The sequence below is a fragment of the Anser brachyrhynchus genome (genome assembly GCF_964034855.1).
Source record: "Anser brachyrhynchus genome assembly, chromosome: 5".
Classification (NCBI taxonomy): domain Eukaryota; kingdom Metazoa; phylum Chordata; class Aves; order Anseriformes; family Anatidae; genus Anser; species Anser brachyrhynchus.
This window is the reverse complement of record NC_137699.1, coordinates 34,726,767-34,748,323: the sequence shown is the minus strand read 5'-3', so window position 1 is coordinate 34,748,323 and position 21,557 is coordinate 34,726,767. Positions and strand designations below refer to the sequence as shown.

General features: G+C 49.2%; 1 protein-coding gene across 3 annotated transcripts; it reads right to left on the bottom strand.

Annotated features, from left to right (window-relative positions):
* Positions 1-882: 882 nt before the first annotated feature.
* LOC308195768 (SITS-binding protein-like) lies at positions 883-20,537 on the bottom strand. 3 transcript variants are annotated; one of them, XM_080593750.1, is made up of 14 exons: positions 20,418-20,534; positions 16,254-16,448; positions 15,990-16,126; positions 15,380-15,512; positions 14,231-14,964; positions 11,925-12,096; positions 10,720-10,915; positions 10,357-10,507; positions 9,900-10,094; positions 9,199-9,467; positions 7,402-7,538; positions 5,768-5,889; positions 4,917-5,096; positions 883-1,838 (listed from the first exon to the last, which is right to left on the bottom strand). In XM_080593750.1, exons 5-14 carry the CDS (start codon positions 14,687-14,689, stop codon positions 1,665-1,667), a joined length of 2,055 nt encoding a protein of 684 aa, XP_080449876.1. In that variant the 5' UTR covers positions 14,690-14,964; positions 15,380-15,512; positions 15,990-16,126; positions 16,254-16,448; positions 20,418-20,534; the 3' UTR covers positions 883-1,664. The 3 variants fall into 3 exon arrangements, with proteins under 3 accessions (XP_080449876.1, XP_080449875.1, XP_080449874.1); XM_080593749.1 differs by lacking the exon at positions 15,380-15,512 and having other exon boundaries at positions 16,254-16,421; positions 20,418-20,537; XM_080593748.1 differs by lacking the exon at positions 15,380-15,512.
* Between the last annotated feature and the right edge of the window lie 1,020 nt (positions 20,538-21,557).

The window sequence follows — 21,557 nt, the reverse complement described above, 5'->3', positions numbered from 1 at the left end:
GGAAAAAAAAGAACTGTTAATCCAAGTGTTGATAAGAGCACATCATCCATAAACATTGTCAAAATCTCTTCCTTATAAGAAAATCTACCCAAACCACTCGTTCCTGCCCTACCAATCAGGAAGATTTAGAAATACATCCAGAAAAAAGGCAGGCTTGTACATCTGCTACATAGGTAAAAGAAAAAAAACACAGAGTGGAGTAAAATAAAGTGCTTAAAGCAAAAAAAAATGTTAAAAGAAGAGCTTGTGCTTATTGTATTTTTGTTTTTACTACATTATTGCAATTAGTTAAAATTGCAAGCATTTACCAGTTTATAGTCACAGAGCCCCCATTTCAGGAAATCTCTTAAGCATCCATTGAAGTCCCGTCCACTTCCATACATCTCAAACATGCCTAAGTCTTCCTTTCAGAAAAACATGAGCATTAGCTTAAGATAGTGAAAAGAATAAGATAGATAGAAATATAGAAAATTTTAAGATAGAAAAAGAATAAGGGGAAACATTTGTGCCTCTTCCACATGGATTGCCAAGAGGAAGACACAAGGCAGAGAACGGATCAGCCAGTGCCCAGAGACACCAATGACAAGGAAGGTCAATTCTTTAAATCCAGTTTACATTAATGAACACTTCATTAACATTACGGTGACTCCAAATGCAGTCTTTAATATCCAAATGCTCACAAGATAAAAACTGCATTAGCAATATTCTTTTAGCTGGCAGTGATGCGACGTTACCCTTTATAACCCAGAAACTGCCCAGTGACACCAGCACAAACCCTGACACAGCAGCAACAAAGAGCAGGAAATTCAATTTAAAGCAAATTCACTGTAGAAATGAGGCATATCCTATTAACAGACACAAAGAAATTGGCTGCTTGAGAACTTTTACAGCACATGGTGTTATTTTATTTTTTTAGAGATGCACCATGCATGAACATGGTGGTTATTGTTATTATTTTCTTCAGCCAGGCACTAAACCTAACTAAAAAGTTGGTGACTTTCCGATAGGTGAAGAATAGCAAAAACTGATACTATCTTCGGTTTGACTTTGGGCAAGATCTGGAGGAAGATGCTGGCACCATCTGGGCTATGCAGTGATTTAATCTCTGTACAGAGACCTGTGCTTCATTTTCCCCGAGTCCTCTCTCCTGGTGGACCAGACGCAGCATCAGATGAGAGAAGCACGTAGCATTTAGCACGTGATGTCCAGGCACATGTATAGAGCTATTGTATTTACATTTCCCTGTATATACATCTTATTCTTTAAATGCATAGATCCAACCCTGACAGGTGATGTTTGTTTATATCAGATTCTGGAAAATCCACTCTCCTGCCAAGGCAGCATCTTTGACCAGGGTGGCAGGGACCTGGGAGTGTCGGATGTGCCCACCAAAACCCAACACGGGCACACAAACACCTCCCCAGGAAACCACAAAAAGATGGAGGTCAACGTGGTGTGGATGCGTATTTGTGCCCAAGCTGTACTGTCGCTATTTTAGAATAGCAGCAAATAATAGAAGATTCAAACAATTTCTGCTGAAATAATAATAATAAAAAAACATATTCTTAGAAAAGTGCAAGAAATTATCTTAAGGAAAAGTGACCACATTTGGCCAGTGCTGCTCTGAAGGAGGGCAACTGCCTAAAAGCCACAACAATCCTTATTTAGGAAGTCTTTACAAAAACTGGCACCTCTTCAAGGCTTGCAGAGTAATTCCTGAGGATGGTGCCTCCATCAAATACACGGGCAGTGTTGGTATCCATCCACTGGCGCCCTTCTCCGGGCAGGTAGATATCTCGCCACGTTTGCCCTTTCTCTGTTATTGGGGCCACCAAGACCTGTGGTGAAAAAGAGAAAAAGAAAAAATAATTTTGCAGATGGAGGGTTAGCTGGGTCATTGCAATGGCCTTCATTGGACTGTCCTTGAGAGTCTGTCCAACCTGTATTTTGTGAGAAAAAGCACCTCTGGAGTCCATCTAATACATATTTTGCAAGAAAAACCTCCAGGATCCACCCAGCTCATATTTTTTAAAAGACCCAAACTGAAAAAAAACAAAAAAACACCACATCAGAAATAGGGTGTTTGCTCAAAACAAAGCTCCTGCTTCCAGGTTGAGCAGGACAGGATGGATGCAGGGAGGCTGCAAGTGGGCTCAGGCTCACATGAAGCAGCTTTTGAAGAGGTTTTATGGAGCTGTGGTGGGAATTGGTGGTACAGAGTCAGGGGAGAGACAACCCCATGCCACGTAGATTTGTGACCGAGACATGAATTTCTCTTTTCATCCTGTCACCCATTGCTTGGAGGAATCTGGTTTGAACAAACCCTTCATTGTGAGTTAATCAATGAAGTCAAACATTACCTGGCAGCGAGCCAAGCAGAAACTTGTATTTTAATTAGAAATGATCACACTACGGGATCTACTGCTTTAGATGTGGGCTGCCATAAAGGTGGGCTTCAAAAGCCCTCTGCCCAGGGCTCCTCTCCAGGAGACCTGGTCTGGATCCAGGTTAGATAAACTCTAGGAACAACTTGTGCTCAATACACATAACACAAGTTATTGATTCTCAAGCAACACGTTCACTTTTGAGTCATCATTCTGTGGACTCGAGGCTCCTTTAGAGATGCAAGAGATGTAGCTGCTCAGCACCCTCAAATGCTCGTGAAAATCCTGGCTGATGGCCTTGGTACATGGGTAATTGCATAAAAAGCATTTAAAAAAAAAAAAAGTAAAAACATTTAAAAATGTCCTTTTGTGTCACAAATCAGTGAGTCCCATTTGGAGATGTGGCATAAGGAGAAACGTGTTCTGCTTGCTCCTCTCCAGTGGCTTAGTCAGGGTAATATAGTCCCCGATGAACTTTACAGATTTTTTTTTTCTTCGAATTATGGGAAAGACTGTTCCATTGCTGGAGTTCTCTACATAGGAAGAAGGGGTTACTGAGGGCTTTTTCACCCTTTATTGAAAGAGAAAAAAAAAAAGGCAAAAAAACCCACAAAACAACAACAACAAAAAAAACAGTTATCAGTATTCTGAGTATATTTATACTTGATAAATTATTTCAATTCAGAAACTGAAAGAGGTTTCAGAGCCCTAAATTAAGCCTTTTTCAAGGAAAGCACAGGCTTTCTGAAAAGGAAAAATGAACAAAAAAAAAAAAAGGAAAAAAAATCAACCACTTTGCCTTAAATTTAAAGCTGCTTAGACATGGAGGCTTTGATTTGCATTTGTGCTGTACTGAATGCACATGGTGAAGAGAGAGAGGATGAAAGGATAAAAATAAAACTCCAGGAAAGCCAGTAAAGGAAAAAATAAAGGATAAAAAGCAGAAATAGTGTAGGAAATTTATGCATCATTCATTCTTAAATCCACTTTTTGAGGTCTCGGTCAATCCCTGCACTCTACATCAATGCTCCTTGGGCAGCATTATCCAAAAGGAGGCAATGTGGTGTTTGGTTCCCTTTAGAGGACACTTTTGGACCCTGGTGGCCTTTATAGATGTGTTTGGAGCATGACCTGGCTTCCCAGCTTCTTGCAGCATCCAATTTTGCCAGGCAGACAGCACTGATGGGAAGTGATGCTGCATGTGCTGATAATTTTTTGCTGACCGAGTGCCACTTGTCTCTTTGCCATTACATTTCAACATGCCGTGCTGGAAGCATTCAACAGGTTGTAAGTGTGTTGCCAAGACATGTGGACTACAGAGATCTGGCCATAATAAATGTACAAATCCACCTGAAAAAAAACCACAAGTGGATTTCAAAGCAGGGCTATCCTCACAGCCCAGAGTTACTCCCCAAAAAGGCGTGGGGGACAGCTCAGACACCAAAAGGTGGTGGTGGTAGCACAAAGTCATGTTCGTGAGCACCCTGCAGCGGATGCTTACATCCAGAGCAATGTTCAAAATGTTTATCCCAGCATCCTAATGCTTAGCCTTGCCTCAAACCACGCCAGGAGAGAACCACTTTATGTATCTTCCAGTAATTAGTTATTAGCGGCACTCCAAATGACACCAGGCAGGCTTTGGAGCACATTTCTATTCTTCCAGTTTCCCAAGTCATCCTGAAAGTCAAAACATCCCCATCTGGATTCTTCCCCTGCCAGCTCAGGCTCCTTTTGAAGTGAAATCAGACAAGATTTTGCTGGCCTCACACGACACTTTATCAGAAGTGCTTGGCCCTGCAATACTGATGGAGCAGACCTGATGTTTTACCGTATTTCGGGAGCTCTCAGCCAAACCATAGTTTCACATCTCCAGGGAGAGATGATTTTGCAGTATTTTACTGGAAATCTCACCCTGCTAACACAGACCAGGCCATTTTGATTACATCAGGGATTCTTCAGTTTGAGTGATTTTGGGGGAAGGAGCTAAGCTTTAGCTTGCTTGCAGTTATAACCTGGATATGCACCCTACAGGGCATCAGGACAGAAGTGTCTCTTCTCCTGCACAATGCCACTCAAATTCATTTGTGCTAAGGATTTATATGTTTTAAAACATCCTACCTGATTTTTTGATTTTTACTTTAAAGAGAATCAGGAAGATATTTTAGCAATTTCCTGCAGTGAGGGAAAGTTTCCTTAAAAAAAATAAAAATCCACAAAACAACCTATACAATGAACCTGAAGAATCTGTGGTAAGAAACTCAAGCTTGGAAATCCTATATCACAGTATCTGCCAGAGGTTGCAAGCAGGACCTGAGAAGATAACTCTGCAACGCAAGCTGCCCTGATGTTAAAACTACAAACTCCCTGCTAATGAACTTTGCTTTTGAGTTTTGGATATTTTTTAGGTAGACTGTGTCCCTCCTTGGCCGCATCCCTATGCAAAGGCAGCACAAAGCGTTGCTGCAATTCACAGAGGATTGTGCTCCCCCCCCCCATATTACCCTTTGGGGGAATTGTTTCCACATTCCCCACCTCATCTCCAATGAGAAATTCATCCTCGATGGTGAAAGCGGTTGGGTCCGTTGGGCTGAGCCACCACGCCGGGCGGAAGATGGGGTACCCCAAACGCAGCCACTCCTCGCTGTATTTTATGATGAGTGGCACCACCAGGTCCCGGTGCCTCTGTATGCACTGCCGGGTAAGGTTCAGGACCTGCATGAGAGACACATGGCAAGCCCTTCACCCAAAAAATTAGGAAAAACAGTACATGCATTTCCTTAGGCAGAGAAATTGCTGAACTGCAAGATCCTGATGGCAGCCAAAGATGGTTGATATGATGGATTTTTACCCATTTCGATATAAAAGCTGAGGACATCAGCTGGTGGGCAATATCCTCCAGGGTGTTGATGTCCTTAACCAAAGCAAACAACTCTTTTGCTGCTAGTAAAGAGATATGACGGCATTCCCCACATCCTCCCTCGTGATTTTTTAAGGAATTGCCTTCTTCCTTTAATGCCCTAAAGGAGACATCCCCAGGAAAATGCTTTCAACCATTGAAATAGGTCTTTATGGCAAATCTACAGGCTTCACTCTGGTATAATATAAACTATTTGATCAAACTATAATTAAGCAATTCCATCAGCAAAAGGGAAGGAGGGGCACATGTGACGATCACTGTCATACACAGAGGCGCTGTAGGTACCAACCATGCCATTGCGCATAGCCCAAGCACAAAGCTGCATCAACTCACAAGCATTTTGTAGCAAAAGTAACGTTGAGAGTGGGCAGCAATCAGGTTGCTGGAAACTTTTAATGGCTTTGGGAGGGTGGTTATCCCTTAAAGGATGGATGTGCCCTCCTCCGCAGGACAGGGGGTTACGTACCCAGGTGTCGCAGCAGAGCCAGGGCGGGGTGCTGAAGACCATCACGGGGAGGAAGGTCACGATCTGCAGCCACCTCACATACAGCTCCTGGTCCCCCGGGGCATCACCAGCCAGGCTGCCTCCTGCCAGGGACAAGGAGCAGAGAAAAGCCTCTTGGGGACATCCCATCACAGGATGGCTCAAAGCCATCTGGTCTTGATGCAAGCAGGACACACAACCCCACTGCAAGAGAAGCTGGATCCCCACCCACGTGTTTTTAATTCCTTTGTCCCCCATCAAACATCCTAAGATAGCTAGAGATGGATGTCTGATGAGGCTCATGCTGGGGATGAGCTGCCAGGAGACAGTTTCTAAATTTTAGCAGAACATCATAAAAAGGGATTTCTCCTCCTGCAAAGGAAAGTGTTGGGAAAATAATGGATTTTCCTGCCACTTTGATGTGCGGAGTGGAAGCATCATGGAAAAATACTCGAGTCTCTCAAGGCTGTCACAATATGATATTCAAGGGGAAAAGCAGACGGTACGATATTGCACCCAGATCCTGTGCTAGGATTAAATTGGGATCACTAAAGCGTAGGTGATGCCATTATATCCAAGCAAAGGATGCTAGTCAGGTAAGACTTGATAGGATCACCTAGATGAATGAGACAGGTAGAGGGGAGACAGTAAGAAACCCTAAAAATTTGCTTCACCAGAACACAGCCAGTACCAACAGGGAAGGGCAGGTTGGAAAAGTCCAAGAGTCCTCAGAAAGAGACGGTGCTGTTCGTACCCCATGAAACAAGCCCAAAGACATCCCTTGCAGGGATGGAGCCCTGCTCTCTCATCCTTTGTCCCATTGACAAAAGCCAACAGACTCAACATCTCCTCAGGGCAGCAGTGACATGCCATGATTGCCCAAGCGTTGTTTTCTAAGGAAAACCAGCTAAAAATAGCAGACAAATTAATAATTGCTCAACACCACTTTTTTTTTTTTTTTCAGGGCTGTTTGCAGCTCTGCTGGCTCTGATCATCTCCATGTGCAGCCTCTGTGATGACTCGTGTGCTTGTGGCAAGGTTCAAACAAATAACATGGCCACCTCCAAGAAGAGAGGCGAAATGAGCCGCTCATCAGCCCTCATTACATGAGTGTTTCTCAACTTTTATTTTTCCTGTTGTTGTTGAAGGATGTCTCATGCCATCATACTCCGGAGCAGAAATACAAACTTTGACCGTGGCTGCTGGCATTTTAGGAATATTTATGTCCCCATCTGAGAGCCCAGGCAAGCTGTTTGCCAGTGACTGGCTCCCTCCTTGCTTTTGTCAGACTTTTAGTCCAAGAAAAGCTTCAAGAGGCAGCGGGCTGCCCTCCGCACGTGGTTAAGGAGCTCCACAAAGGGGATCCCCAGAGAGCTGGCTGCCTGTTAAGATTTACAACGTGGCTTTTTGTTTTCAGTTCCTCGGTCGATTCCCCTAGTAACCCTCAATCCAATCAAAACCAGATCCTGGGAACAAAACGCTTGAAGCCTCCCTATAGCACCCTAAAGCCTGTGCTCCTCTTGCCTGGAAAAGTGCTGGAAAACAAAACAAAACAAAACAAACAAACAAACCAGAAAAGACAGCAACAGGTAGCAAAGAAGGAAAGAAGTCCTCACCCACTGCGTCGGGGATGAAGAAGTTGTAGCCCAGCAGGCTGTAGTGCAGCGCAGAGGGGATAACCCCCTTCAGGCCCGCGTGGCTCCAGTCTGAGCGCCGTGGGCTCATCTGGACAAAGAGCGGTAGATGACTAGATCTGCAGGGAAACAAGCACAAAACTGGTGTTTTTAGAAGGATCGGAGTGGAGATGTTAAGATTTCCGGCTGTCTTGGCAGTCGCTGTGGTCAGATGTGGGTTCCTCGGCCACTGGGGACCTCCGTGGAAGGGAGGTCAGTGCTCCCCACTGAGACTCCCACCCACTGAGCTTGCCCTGTCTCATTTGGCCACCCCAGTCCATCTCCTTCCTCTGGAACCTTTCCCCAAATCCCCAGATTTAAAGATTTCCTTCTCCTGGCTTGACCCATGAGGTCCATTTTTGGTGGCCCACCTCGCAGCCATGGGCTGTAAGCTTTCTCTTCCTACTCTACATGTAGCTACGCCAGTCGTGATGGGAAAACACTCCCCAAAAACATCCCCGAGACATCAACCAAGGTATCCCAACAGCACCCTCAGCCTTGGCCCATGTGGGGCCCCAAATCCAAGGCATGAACCCCACTGAGATACATCCTACAGGGAGGATTTCTCTTCTTGGCTTTCACTCATGCTCATCTGTTTTGCATTGAGCGGCTGTCATTTCTGACCGCTTTTGTCCATCTGCCATAGGAAAACATTATTTTCCTCATTTTTTTTCCTCAAATTTTTTATTATTATTTTATTATTTTTTTCCAATAGCATTTCTATGCCTAGGGTTTCCTTGGAGGTGTGGTGGGTCATGACCCTGAGCAGCCCAGTATTGGAAGCAACCCCCTGCCACTGCATTTCTGGCAGCCAAAAAGGGTCAAGTCCAAACCTTCATGACAAGCCTTGGCTTAAAAATGGTCTGGAGCTCGTCTAGCCAGGAAGAGTTTAGCCCTGAGTCCATCCACTCCCACAGCTTGGATTCTTCGTTGACCTCACCCCCATTTGCTGACTCCCCAAAAGTCTCCGCTTTCATCTTAGGAGAAAATAAGGCTGACACGAGGGTTTATGAAACACTTCTGGTATGAAAACTGCCCACCAGGAAAGGTACAGTTCCCAGATGGGCTAAAAATGCTTAGAGAAGAGGCTCTTTGCACCACTGAGCCACAGATGGTTGAGCAGGAGCCATCCACATCCCCAGCAGCTGCTGGCCTGTCAGTGCCGGCAAGTGAAACCCCGCTTTCTCTTTGAAATTAACTAGCTTGAAGTTGCTTTCTCATGCAATTCACCATCAATTCCTGGCACAAAACATGGAATTAGCCATTTCCTATTAGCCTTCCTTTCCATTTTGCAGAAAGTCTTTTGCAAAATTAGCCTTCCCATCTGATAACCATCACAATAGTGGGGGGAAAAAAAAAGTCTCAAGGCATAATTTCAATTATTAATAAGTTAACCCTGCTATGGGCTATGCAAGCATGAAAAGTCAGAAATTTTGCAGCCATTTGGCACCATAAGCCACTGCCAACATGGGGATTTGGTCATAACTGCAGGGCTCACCTCCATCCTGCAGGAGAGGCAGCAACCTGAAGCGTGAATGCCCACAAACCATGAGGTGCATTTGTATTGCATCTGGCGTTAATACAGTTAAACATTATTTCATTTCAGCATTTTTATGCTCTAGAACATTAAAAGAAAAACATGCCAGAAGAGGAGACACGAGAGCAGCCTCTCCACACGCATGCAGCATCCCGAGGGCACATCTAAAGCATCATCCCGAGCATCTTCTCACCGTGACCCACCTGGCGCCAGCGCTGATGACCGTGGCGTTCCCCAGCGTGGCCAGCGCTGCTGCCAGCGCCCCCGCGTATCGGTCACCGGCCAGCTCAGCAGGAGGGGACATGGCTTGCTCCAGGAAGGCATTGCCCTCGGCACCCTCAAAGACCACGTATGCGGCCCCCAGTGCCTGCCGCAGGGCCCGGGCGCGGGCCAGGTACCAGCTCAGCGCCGCCTCGCTGGTGACGTTCAGGCGGGCGCAGAGCCGTCCCTTCCACGTGGTCAGCAGCGGGACCTGCAGCAAAGGGTGGAAAACGTGGGTCAGACCCTTAAAATATCCTGCCGACCCCCTAGACTGGAGGGTGGATGGCGCCGCAGTTTGCAATGCGTAAAGGCGAAAACACTCTGCTCCCCAAAACCCCCAGTGGGTGGCAAACTGGCGGATCATCAAATGACTATAAAAAAAAAAGGGGGAGGAGGGAAACATAAAGCATTGAGCTACTTTCTGCATGCTGGTGACTTTTTGAAATGTCTTTCAGCAGTGGAAATTCAAAAGCTGCTTCTTTGCAAAGCAGGGGGAAAGCTGCTCCTCTACACTTTGCCCTGCAGCCGCGGGGTTTGCCCCAAGCATGGGACGGGGCTGTCCTGAGCTGAGGGTGGGGAGTATTTATTCAGCTTTAATTTCACAAACAGGGTTAACATGCAGGTGGGGGGCCATGTCCCGTACCAAGCAGCCCCCGAAGCGGGGCTGCAGGCTCAGCCAGTAGCCGGCCTCGTTGTCCCTCAGCGAGCGCAGGAAGAGTGGGGAGGCGATGCTGGTGTAGGGGGACAGCGTGATGGAGAGCCGCAGGGGGTCGATCAGTGCGGGGTCCCAGGCACGGGCCGAACTGCGCCTCCTCCTCTGCTCCATGGACATGTATTCCTGTGAGGAAGGAAAGTGGAAAAATGTGTTTAACGGGAGTGGCAAAGCCTCTGAGCTCAGTGTCAGCAGATCCACGGGTAACACCCCAAAAGAAGCGTCCTGTCCCAGGGAAGGGATGCTCACGGTGCACCAATAAACTCCCCACCCCACAAAACAGGTGCATTTGCACTTTCAAGAGATCTAATTAACCCACGTTTTAGAGGGGTTTAAGGGTGCTCTTGGATTGCATTTTGAGCACCGGGGCTGGCAGGAGGGGACATACCGCGGCGGCGAGAGTGGCAGTGCTGCGCTCCCCCAGGGCCAGGACCCCCTCCTGAAGCCGGTGCCGCTTCAGTCTCCTGGCGAATGACCTCAAACCTCGCTTAATTTTGGCAGCTGAGCCCACCGGGCCATAATACTGCCAGATGGGAGACCTGTGTGATGGAGAAAATGGGGAGTGGGGTTGCACCTCGCTCTGACACAAGACACTCAGCACAAAAGGATGGAGACGGGCAAGCAAAAAGCATTGCTGCCCTACCAATGGCAGCAGGTGAGATAAAGCAGCAAGATAGATTTTTATTTTTATTTTTTTTCTAATTAGGGCTTGGAAAGCAATCTGGCACCAGGGATGGAGGGAGCAGCTTACCCCAGGAGGGCCGTGTCCGGCAGCACCCGTGCTGGCCCCACCAGCTGGGTGCCCACGTGCCGGTGTGCGGTGGCCACGTCGGAGCTGATGCAGAGGAGGTAGTGCAGGGGGCCCCCAGCGCCACCCAGGCAGAAATGCCGGTTGCTCTCCAGCGACAGGACGAAGGGCACGTCAGGTGCCACCATTACTGTCACTCCTTTGGGGTGAAAAGAAGGGAAAAAGCAAATGGCCGGCTCCTGATGCCTCCATGTCCTCGTGCTAGTGGCCACGAGGACGTGCAGGCAGAGTCCAGCCGCTCCCTGGATTTTTTTCCACTCCCTGGAAAGAAAAATTCCCCTGGATTGCCCCGGCCATGCAAGAATAACCAGCTCTTCACTTCCACTACTCCTTTTTAGCCTCCAGCCCTTAAAAGCCCTTCTGATTTGCACCATTTCTTGCCTTTTGCTCTGTATTCAGCTCAGGCAGCAGCTTCAGCTTCTTTCCAAAAACATAGCCTCAGGGGATTCTCAGGACAATTGATGATTTGGGGGGGAATATCTGGAGTTTGGCATGCTGGGAAATAATCCAAATATCCACCCAAGAGTGGCAATCAATGGCAGTTTGATTCATTCCAGCATCCCACAGCAGTACTGGGGACCTGCGAGCTCAGTGCAAAGCCACCCAAGAGGAACTTACACACGTGACAGACAGGTGTGTAAAATCCTGCTCGAGTTTGGGATGTGATTGACAAAATTATTCTGGACTACGCCACCCCTCAGCTTCCTACTTCTAGGCTGGAAATTTGGATACCAAAGGTTTTGCATGCTTTATACGGTGCCAGCCAGGGGAACAGGCAGTGAGGGAGCTGTGCCCATCCTGCTCCGTCTCACCGGGCTAGAAGGGGGAGATGAATTTGCCCAGAAAATGCATGCCAAGAGCAAAGGATTTCCCTGAGGTAACCTGGGTAAAACCCCATTTTCCAGAGAGGAAGGCACTGAGTTGTAAATGCAGCCTAGGTTCAACACCCTGCCTTTTCCCACAGAGATAGGGCGGTTCGGGATCCATCCCTCATCTACTCATGCCAGTTGTTATCCCATTTATAAAATACTTTAATCTCCAAGCTATCTACCCTCCTCTTCAATTGCCTTGTAGATGAGGGGAGGGATAGGGAGAGGCAGTGATTAAAGCCACAGGAGATTGGGAAAAATGGGAAAGGAGGCGGATACCTGTCGATCCTAAGAAGTATCTTTCTAGCACAGGGCCATATCCAGTGGGGTTTTTGCCAAAATCTCCGCTGACAAAGGGCTGTGCTGGGCTGTCAGCACTGTTGAATGGCCAGCGCTGGGCACGGATGCTCGCCCCTCCGTACCAGGAGATATTGGCCATGGAGAAGCAATCCTGCAGCAGAGAGAGAAAAATATCTCAGGCTAGGGACAAATACATGAACGTGTTGAATTGTAAGATGCAAACCCCTGCCTGCTATTGCAGCATTGGCACAGCATCTTCTTCCAGGAAGAAAAATCCCTGAACCCTGAGATTTAGGGGTTTTCTGCACAAAGCTGTGGGTGCTTGTTTTTTTTTTTTGGCTTTCTGCATCTGACCTGCTAGAAGATATTTGGCTTTAAGCTTTTCCTCCACAAGAAAAAGAGCTGGGCTTTTAGGTATGAAAAAAAATGCTGAAATTCTGTATGAATACTTTTTTGCAACCTGCAGGTTGATTAGTTATTGAATAGTGTGAGAGCAGGAAGAGAAAAGAAATTACAAAACAAAAATCAAGAGCGCAAGTTATGCATTTCATTTACTTTGAAGACGACGAAAGTTTTAACTTGCTCATTTAAAGCCAAAGGTAGTGGGGTTTTCCTCCTTTCCCTGGTTGCCCAGGGCCCCGTCCAACCTGCCTTTAACACCTCCAGGGATGGGGCATCCACAGCTTCCCTGGGCAGCCTGTGCCAGTGCCTCACCACCTTCTGAGTGAAGAATTTCCTCCTAACCTCTAATATAAATCTCCTCTCTTTTAGTTTAAGACCATTCCCCCTTGTCCTGTCATTATCTGACTGAGCAAAATGTTGCTCTCGATCTTTTCTATAAGCTCCCTTTAAGTATTGAAAAGCTGCAATGAGGTCACTCCGGAGCCCTCTCTTCTCCAGGCTGAAGATCCCCAGCTCTCTCAGCCTTTCTCCATAGGAGAGGTGCTCCAGCCCCCTGAGCATCTTTGTGGCCAGAGCAGAGGGGGACAATCCCCTCCCTGCCCTGCTGCCACCCCTCTGGTGATGCAGCCCAGGATGCAGGTGGCTGCCTGGGCTGCAGGCACGCGCTGCTGGGTCCTGCCGAGCTTTTTGTCCACCAGAACCCCCAGGGCCTTCTCTGCAGGGCTGCTCTCAGTGAGGTCTTCTCCCAGCCTGTGCTCCTGCCTGGGATTGCCCCGACCCAGGTGCAGCACCTTGCACTTGGACTTGCTGAACCTCGTTAGGCTCACAGGGGCCCGATTCTCAAGCTTATAGAGGGAGGGAAGGAAAACTTCCCCCACATTTGCTGTTGTGTGCTGCCCGGTGCTCCAAAGCCCCTGAGGGTTTCCCTTCTCCGCCAGAGCAGGGGATCAGCAGGACTTAGCCTCCCGCGTGACTCCGCGTGCGGGGACGGGCCCCCCCGAAACACGGAGGGGTTTGGGCTGAGCAGAGATGGCCCCCACGCCCGACCTGGCCCTGGTGCCGCTTCCCACCCCACCACCGAGGATGCTCCCAGAGCTTGCTCCTGCTGCGGGGGCAGAGAGAGGTTAAAGTCTCGACAAGGGGCAGGGAGGGGAGATGTAAATTATTAAAGTGGAAACGCTGGAGGCCCAGAATAGCTGCACGGGTGTCAGCTGAAGCAGTTACACCAGCTGGGAGAGGGGGGGGAAAAAAAAAAAAAAAAAAAAGCTGTTCTTAACACTTAACTTTCCCCACATCATATTTTCCAATAGTTGTTTGTTATTATTTTTTTATTTTTTAGTGGGGGAAGAAAATCTATTCTTGCTCATCCCCTCGAGACCTCCCATACGAACACAAGCTGATGTTAGCACAGGACAATTGGTTGTGCTCAGGCACCCTCCGCCAGCATGAAATAAGGCCATTTAGCGCCGAAGAGGAAAAAATATGCGAACGAAAACTCTCCATAAATTGTCATCCCAGCAGGAGCACGGGCGTTGTGAGATGCCGCATTGTTCCTGGGGTTGGCAGGGACCTTCCCGAGCTTTCCCCGTGTCCCCCCGCGCCACTTCTCACTCCAGCAGTTATTTATTTGGTCTCCATACAAACACAGCACTGGGAGGAGGCGGTGGCAGCCTCTTTGGTATTTTGGGTGCTCGGCATCGGGGCACGAGGCTTCTGGAGGGGGATTTTTCCCACCCGGCACTCTCCAGCCATGGGGTGCTTTGCAAGATCGGGGGTGACCCCCTAATAAACCGCGCTGGGGAAATATTACATTTGGGCCAAATCCTTGATGTTTGGGCTAGTTTGGTGAAGAAAGAGGGCACGGAGCAGGGGATCCCCGGTACCTTCAGCATCACGTCGGGGCGCAGCGGGGTCCAGCGGACGCCATAGCACTCAGTGCCGGGGGCCGGCGGGGGCTCGAGGGAGAGCCGGAGCTCGGCCGCCTCCTCCCATGCGTAGCAGAACTGGCCTCTGTCCTGCCAGCACCGGTCCCGTGGCGGGGGTGGCTCGGCCGCGGGCACGCCACCCACAGCGATCACGGCCACTGGCTGCCCCTCGGGCAGTGCCCGTAGGAGCAGGGCACCCCGACGGCGCTCCCACAGCACCCCTCCCGCCCGGCCCCGCAGCACCCACTCCTCCGGTGACTGCTCCAGCGCCTGCCAGGAGATGATGCCGATGGTCATGGTGAAGAAGACGGCCACGCCGAGGCAGCCCAAGGCACCTTTCCAGGGCTCCGTCATCTCCCTCAAGCCCGAGGTCCAGGCGGCGTCGGGGATTCGGCCGGCGGGGCGAGCGATGGGCATGGTGCGAGGGATGCTGCGGCTCCTCTTCCTCTCCCTTGTAAGAAGGAAAATCCTCTCGGATGGCTCCGAAAGAATGCGAAGAGTTAAAATTAAGCTGCAAGGCTTCGCAGTGACCCCGAAGGTAAGAGGAATCCCTCCCGCAGCCTTCCAGTGCTCTGCAGCGCCGAAATTCAGCAGCCGGAGGGGAGGGGGACGGGGCTCCGCAGGGCTCGGGGTTCTGCCTTGCCACGCAGCTCCCCTTGTCTCACAAAGTTGCTGTAAATATCCAGGGGGTGCTGAAAAAATATTGCAGGGGTGCTTGGAGCCGGGGGGGAGGACTGGAAAAGTGACCCCGTAACAGGACACCGGTTTTCCATTCTCCTTCCCCCTTCTCTAGAAAAGTATTTGGTTAATGCACAGCCCAAGGGGGCACGGTCTGGGTGTGCTGGCTGAGCCCTTGCTCAGGGACCGGCACCCGATGGTCAAAGTGGGCATGGGGACACCAGCAGTGACAACCCGGTGGGGTGGCACCAGCTTGTCCCCATCGTCTGCCTCTCCCGTCTGTTACACTCTGTTTTGGGGCCAATAATGCAGATTTTGGTGCTGCTGTCCCCATCAGGGGACCACATGCTGCCTCCCCTGGCTCTGCACACCCACCCTCTGCAACCCCCTGCCAAACCCCCCACGGGAAAGCACGGGTTTTTATTTTACCTAATGGCAGGTTAAAGGATGCTCCAGCGGTACCCAGAGGCAACCGTCTCTGACCGAGTGCTTCACCCGGACATTTCTCTGTGGTTCTGTAGGGTTTGCTCCTCTTTCCTGAGGGGGTATTTTCCTCCCAGCCCTGCAGCCACGTCAGAGACCTTTATAGCCCTGGCAACTTGATCCAAGCAAAGCCAGCATGTTATCTAAGACGAGATGTCGCTCTGCTTCCCACCCTGGGCCCCTGCAGGTTTTTTACATTAGAAACGGAGCTAGGAAAGTTTTGCAAGTATTTTCAACAAGCATTTACTTATACAGGAGTAACTTTTTTTTCCCCTCTTTTTTCTTTTTAAGCAGTTATTGAGGTGGCTCTGGATGAGCCCTTAGTACACACCTGCGAATCCATGCGTACATGAACCATGCCAGTGCTAAGGCTGCTCATTCTGCTGATTCAGGTTTTACTGTTACTATTATTATTATTAGGGTTTTCTCCCCGTTTCTTGTGCTAAATAAAGTGCTTGGCATCCCCCTAGGTGCTCTCAGGTCTCCCAGGAAAAAAAGAAAAGCCACCAAAAACCCAACACCAAGCTCTAGGTCCAAAGACAACAGCACTACTCACCCCAGGAAACGTTGCTCTTACGGAGGGTCTCAAGGTGGCCAAATCCCCTGGGAAAATCCTTCATTGCGACCCAAAAAAAGCCTTTGGAGGTGCATCTCCCAACACGCAGACTCCAAAATTATTTTTGGGCAATACCACTGTGGGAGGTGGGGAAAAATGGGTCGATGACACCAGGATGAGCATCTCCCTGCTGCTGGCTTGGGCTCCTGAGGGTGGAAGGAGGTTCAGATCCAGGATGGGGAGGAAGGATGGAGCGGGGCTCACCTGAAGATCCGAGGCAGCAACGTCCATCCCGACAGGAGTCTGGACCTGCTCTCTCTGGTCCTGAGATTAGGAGGGTGGGAACAAAGCGATGGGTGATGGATGTGGGGCTGGGTATCAAGCACCACGGGAAGAGGGCACAGCTCTGCCAGCTGGAGTTTGTTGGGATTTCTGCAAGGAGATGGGGAGAATTAGGACCTAAAATAAAATAAAATAAAACAAAAATAAAAACAAAAACAAAACAAAAATAAAAATAAAATAAATCAAGGTTATGGACCAAGCTAGTTTAAATAAAGGGAAAAGCATTAAAAAAAGGATGAAATGGTTCTTTTTCCACCAAAGACATTAAGACATTATCACTGGACTTATGCTGCCCCACAAGCTGGAAAAAAGGCAACAAATGGAAGTCAATAAAATCTGACAGCAATTCAGAGCCATTCAGTCACAATCTAAACCAGGGCTGGCTGAATTATTAGGATGGGACTTGTCACTTTTTTTTTTTTTGATTGGTTTTTATAAATCCATCTGCACTAATGAAAGCGCTGTTTGGCTAAAAAAAAATAATACAGAAACAGGACAGAGAAGATAAAAATTATCTTTAGGAAGGGGCCACGAACCCTGATCCTCTTGCCTGTGAATCCCCCAGCCTATAGGATGGGGACACAGTAGGAACCCCAAAATTTCAGAAAATCGTGGCAGGTATCAGCCATTTCCAGCTTCACAGTGCTCAAAGGGCTGGGGGTGACCCATGATGCTGTTGGCAGTGAGACGAGCTCCGGGAAAAGCTCTCTCACATGGCACACGATTAAATCCTGGTAGCTGCAGGACGGCAAACCACTCTAAGAGGGGATTAGAGAAACTCAGGCACAGCGAGCCTGTGGGATGCTGTTAGTGGGATGTATGGTTTTATGAAGCTTTATGTCTCCTCTGTAGAACGAGGTATTTTTCCCCACCTTTCCCAACTTTGTAGATTTTAAAAAGGTTTTACGTTTCCCATTTTGCATCCACAGGGGCTGGCAAGGAGACTGAACACCTGAGGCCATGCCCAGTTCATCATGTTGCTGCTTATTGCTCTCAGCCAAATTTGCACAGGCTTGGAGGTGTATAGTGGTTAAAAAAAAAAAAAAAAGCTTAAATATTGGGAAACCACCAATTTGCTATTTTAATGGGGGGCTTCCCAAAGGCTCCAATTAATGTGAGCCACCTCGAGAGCTTTGACTGACAACCCCTTTAGGGTGGGAACGTGGCTCCTCCAGCTGCCGATGCCCAGGAAAGGGATGGGGTAGGAAATAGATTTAACCCAGCAGCAGCACCAATAAGGACAGCTCAAAAAAAAAAAAAAAAAAAATCAATGCTTTCTGGTGAAAACAAATGGGAAAAAACAAACAAACAAAAAAAAACAACAGGGAATAAGATTTATTCCTACTGATGTTTTGTATTAGTGGCCCATAAGAGAGTGCTTTCTTGCAGTGTGTCCCATAGAAAAGGGTGCTGTATGCAATCTAAAGTCCTATGGTTATGTTTCAGGCTCAGAAACAGAGTGTGAGGAGCTGTGGGGACTTTGCTCATGGGGTAAGGAGCACAGGCTTGTCCTTTGTGAGGACCAGCCCTTACTATCAATATTTTCCTGCAGCTTTAGAGCGCCAGTGATCACAGCCAAAGCTTCCCAGGAGCACGCCCAGTCTATACCGGAGATTTTTATTTTTTGTTTTAAAGAAAAACTATAAAAGTAGATGTGTGGGTTTACCTAGGACAAAAGAGGGGTGGGAGCAGCAGAGCACCTCCAGGACTCGGTGTCTCTCTGTGATTTTCCCTAGGCGAGAGCAGCTGCATGCCCCAGGCTCCAACCACGCTCTCATTGTAGGGATGTATCCTACTGAAATCCTACACCCCAAAACCCACCTGTTTTCCCCCAAAGTTATACATAAGCCAGGAGGCATAGGGATGAGCACAAGGAGGAAAACCTGTACAGTATGTCTGTAGCTATCCTCTTGCCCTCCCCTCACTACCTCTCCCTGGTTTATCTGCTCTCCCTAACCTGGGAGAAATGCTGTAAAACCACAGGCAGGTACTCGTGAGCCAATGCTCTGTGCTGGGTGTTTTCCTTTGGCTTTTCTTCCCCCTTGTAGTTCCCAGCCCTTCCTTTCAGTGCCAGCAAAAGCCTTCGGCTGTGCTGAGCGTCTCCACATCTTGCAGAGGCTTGTGCTCGGCTGGAGAAAGTACTTGGAACTATCAAACAGTTTAAAAGGAGTTAAGGAAACAAAAGAAATAAAGGCTAATATAGCTCCTCTGATGACTGGAAACCCTAAGTTTTGACCCCTGATTTCCCCCCTGGAGACCAGTCCTGAAATTCCCCGAACTCCCAGGCAACTTGGCAGCAGCTCGTAATGGCAACAAAACAAGCAGGAGAACCCACAGTGAGTACGCGGGCATATAAATAGCAGCAGAGTTTGGAAACAATGGCTCTGGACTATTGTTTCAGTTTTATTTCTTTACTTACCCCTTTCCATCATGTCTGCCTGAACTGGGAGAGAAACCACCCTTCTGGGGGCTCGTCTTCCTGCTCCCCAGGCTCCAGCACCCAACAGCCCCCAAGCATCCAGACCGAACCTCTTAAAGCCAGGGAACTTTGCAAGACCCAGCCTCCTGCGTTTTGCTCTGAGCTTAAATCAAAGTGACCGATTAGAGAGGCTGCATTTATTTCAGGTGCCTAAAGCCAGCACCTGCTCAGAAGATGCCACCAGCAGCTTCACACCCCCCTTTCATCTCTACGTGTAGTTTGGGGATGCCGTGAGGCCAGGCACCCACGGCTCTTCTCCAGGCAAAGCCACGTGGCCAAACATAATTTCTCAAAGACTTCAAAAAATAAATCCCAACTTTTCTTTTAAAGCACAAGGTTGATGATGTTGAAGAGTGTGCAATGAACTGAAAGCAGCTCCCCCCACCATGGGCTTACTCCGTGCCTCTTGCTAAAGGGTGATCGCATCTCCTGCTGAAATCAGACTTCGTATCCCCATGTAAGCATGGTTTTACCCTTCCGAGCAAGGCTTTGGCTGCTGGAGCTGAGCCTTGGTGCCTTCAGTTTCCTTAGCGTTTCAGAAAGCTCCCCCAAACCATGTGGGGTGTGCGGGTGGAGGAGCAGGTACCACAAGACTGGGAGCACTGATTCAAAAAAAACTCATCTTGCTCAACCCAAGCACAATGTAGGGGGAAAAAATATACTTTAAGGTCTCTGCCCAGGTAGTACACACACATACACACACACACACACGCATTACTTTTTCAGTGGAAGGATTTGCAGAGGGCGCTAAGGGTGCTCAGCATGCCTGGGAGGTGCTTTCGGTGACCAGCATGCAAGGAGCTTTTGGGAAGGGTGTTTCTGTGTTATTCGCCTCTTCCAAGCTTCCCAGAAATCTGGTAAGCAGATTTGCAGCCTACACACTTGCAAAGTTGAATCACTGCCCTGGAGATGCCTTTTCGATGATTAGGCCAAAACTCTCCAGCTCTTCTCTACGGGTCCCAGCCATCGGCTTCCCATCACAGCCCTGCCACCAGGCTGGAAGGACTGACGGCCCCCAGGTGCAGGACAGCCCTCCAGGCCCCCACATGTCTCCTGAGGGCTAGCATTTTCCAGCAGTGCAGCAAAGCACGGGAACGTTTGCCCAGAGCATCAGCACGGAACACGCCTGCTCCATTAAGCTGTGTTCCCCCTTACGTTATCAAACAGCCCTGAAGCCTGCCCCCACCCCTTTTCGGGGGGGACTCCAAAGCAAACCCAGTAGCAATCTTCACACCCCACACTGCAGAATTACACCCCCAAAATTGCCTTATATGTTCTTGCAATGGCACTGCCCATTACTGCAAGGAGGGGGCTGTAGGCTGGGCATCCCTACATAGCCAGGCACCTCCACGGGGCTGCAGCATGGAGGTCTGGGCACCTCCTCTCTGGGTTCATGGGTTTAATCCTCCTCCCTGAGCCCCCCAAGCTGCAGGACCTGCTCCAAGGAAGGCAGAGACCTTCCTCTCCCTCCCCTTGCCTGAGCCCCTGCAGAGGGATTTAGGATTTTGGGGGCTACTCCATTGCATTACCCCCAAGAGCACCTTCAAACCCTCCCCACCAATACTTTTCCCATTCCTACTTGGTGTGGCACCCTCAGGATACTGTACCCAAGAAAGGAAACTCCTCCAACAGCAGCCAGGAGCACATGAGGATGCCTCGAGCTCGTGGAGAGCCACTAAAGGCTTCCAGCAATTAGCAGCCCTGATGAGCTCCCCCTGGCCTCCCAGAGAGCAGCTGAACAAATGAGGTTTCTTGCTAATTATAGCAGGCGAGCAGGGCCAAATGAGAGGGGCCTGAAACACAGGCAGCAAATGCACCAGGGTTTTGGCTAAAAAACCCTTTCTGAATTCCTGATGGTGTAGAAAAGCGCTGGGGTTGGCTCGGGACAGCGATCCCTGCTGCTCTCCACCCCCGGGGGAGCAGAAGCGTGTGCTGGCCCCTGCTTTCCACCAGATGCCTGCCCCTCTCCCTTCCCTCGCTTTGAAAAATTCATGCTGAAAAATGTGGATTTCTGCTCCGCCCGGCTCTGCACAGACCTGGAGCACAAGCTGGCGAGGAAAAGGGATCCCTCAGGGGCACAGGGCGAGGGTCAGGTGTGTGCCCACATCCCAAAGGGGTTTCGGGGCAGCCTGGGTTTGCAGCCCCCGGTGCTTGGGGTCGGTGAGCGAGGCCGAAGGCTGCATCCTCACAGTCCCGGGTTCCTTCTCCCCCCCCCCATTCCTGGCAGCTTCACGGTCGGGCGGCTTTCAGCTGACGCGGGTCTCTCCCGAAAACCAGCCAGCCCCAAACAGCAAACAACCTCTCAGGCTGCCAGACCGCAAAGCCTCAAGCCCAGCTCACTTGGGAATGCCATAAAAAAATAAAAATAAAAAACAAACTCTAAAATTTATACAAAAAATTAAAAAATCCCAACTTTTGCTTCCCCTTAGCCAGCTCCCCAGGGCTTTAAGCCCCGGATTTTGCTCTCGCCGAACACAGAGGCCTGGCTGTGAGCAAACCAGCAGCTCCCAGTGACATTTCCCACTGCTGCCACTTCAGAGATTAATTAAGATGCTGGGAACAAACAGTCCCAAATTGTCCCGGACCCTCGACGGGGTTCATCCTCACCCCACAGGAGGGACGCAGGTGTATGCCAGAAGTGCTGATTTAGTGGGATTTAGTTAAATTCTGGGTGAGAAAGCTCTTGGTTGAACGCAAACAGCCCCAGGAAGCACCTCAGGGAGCTTTAAGGGGGTGAGGGGTGTCCG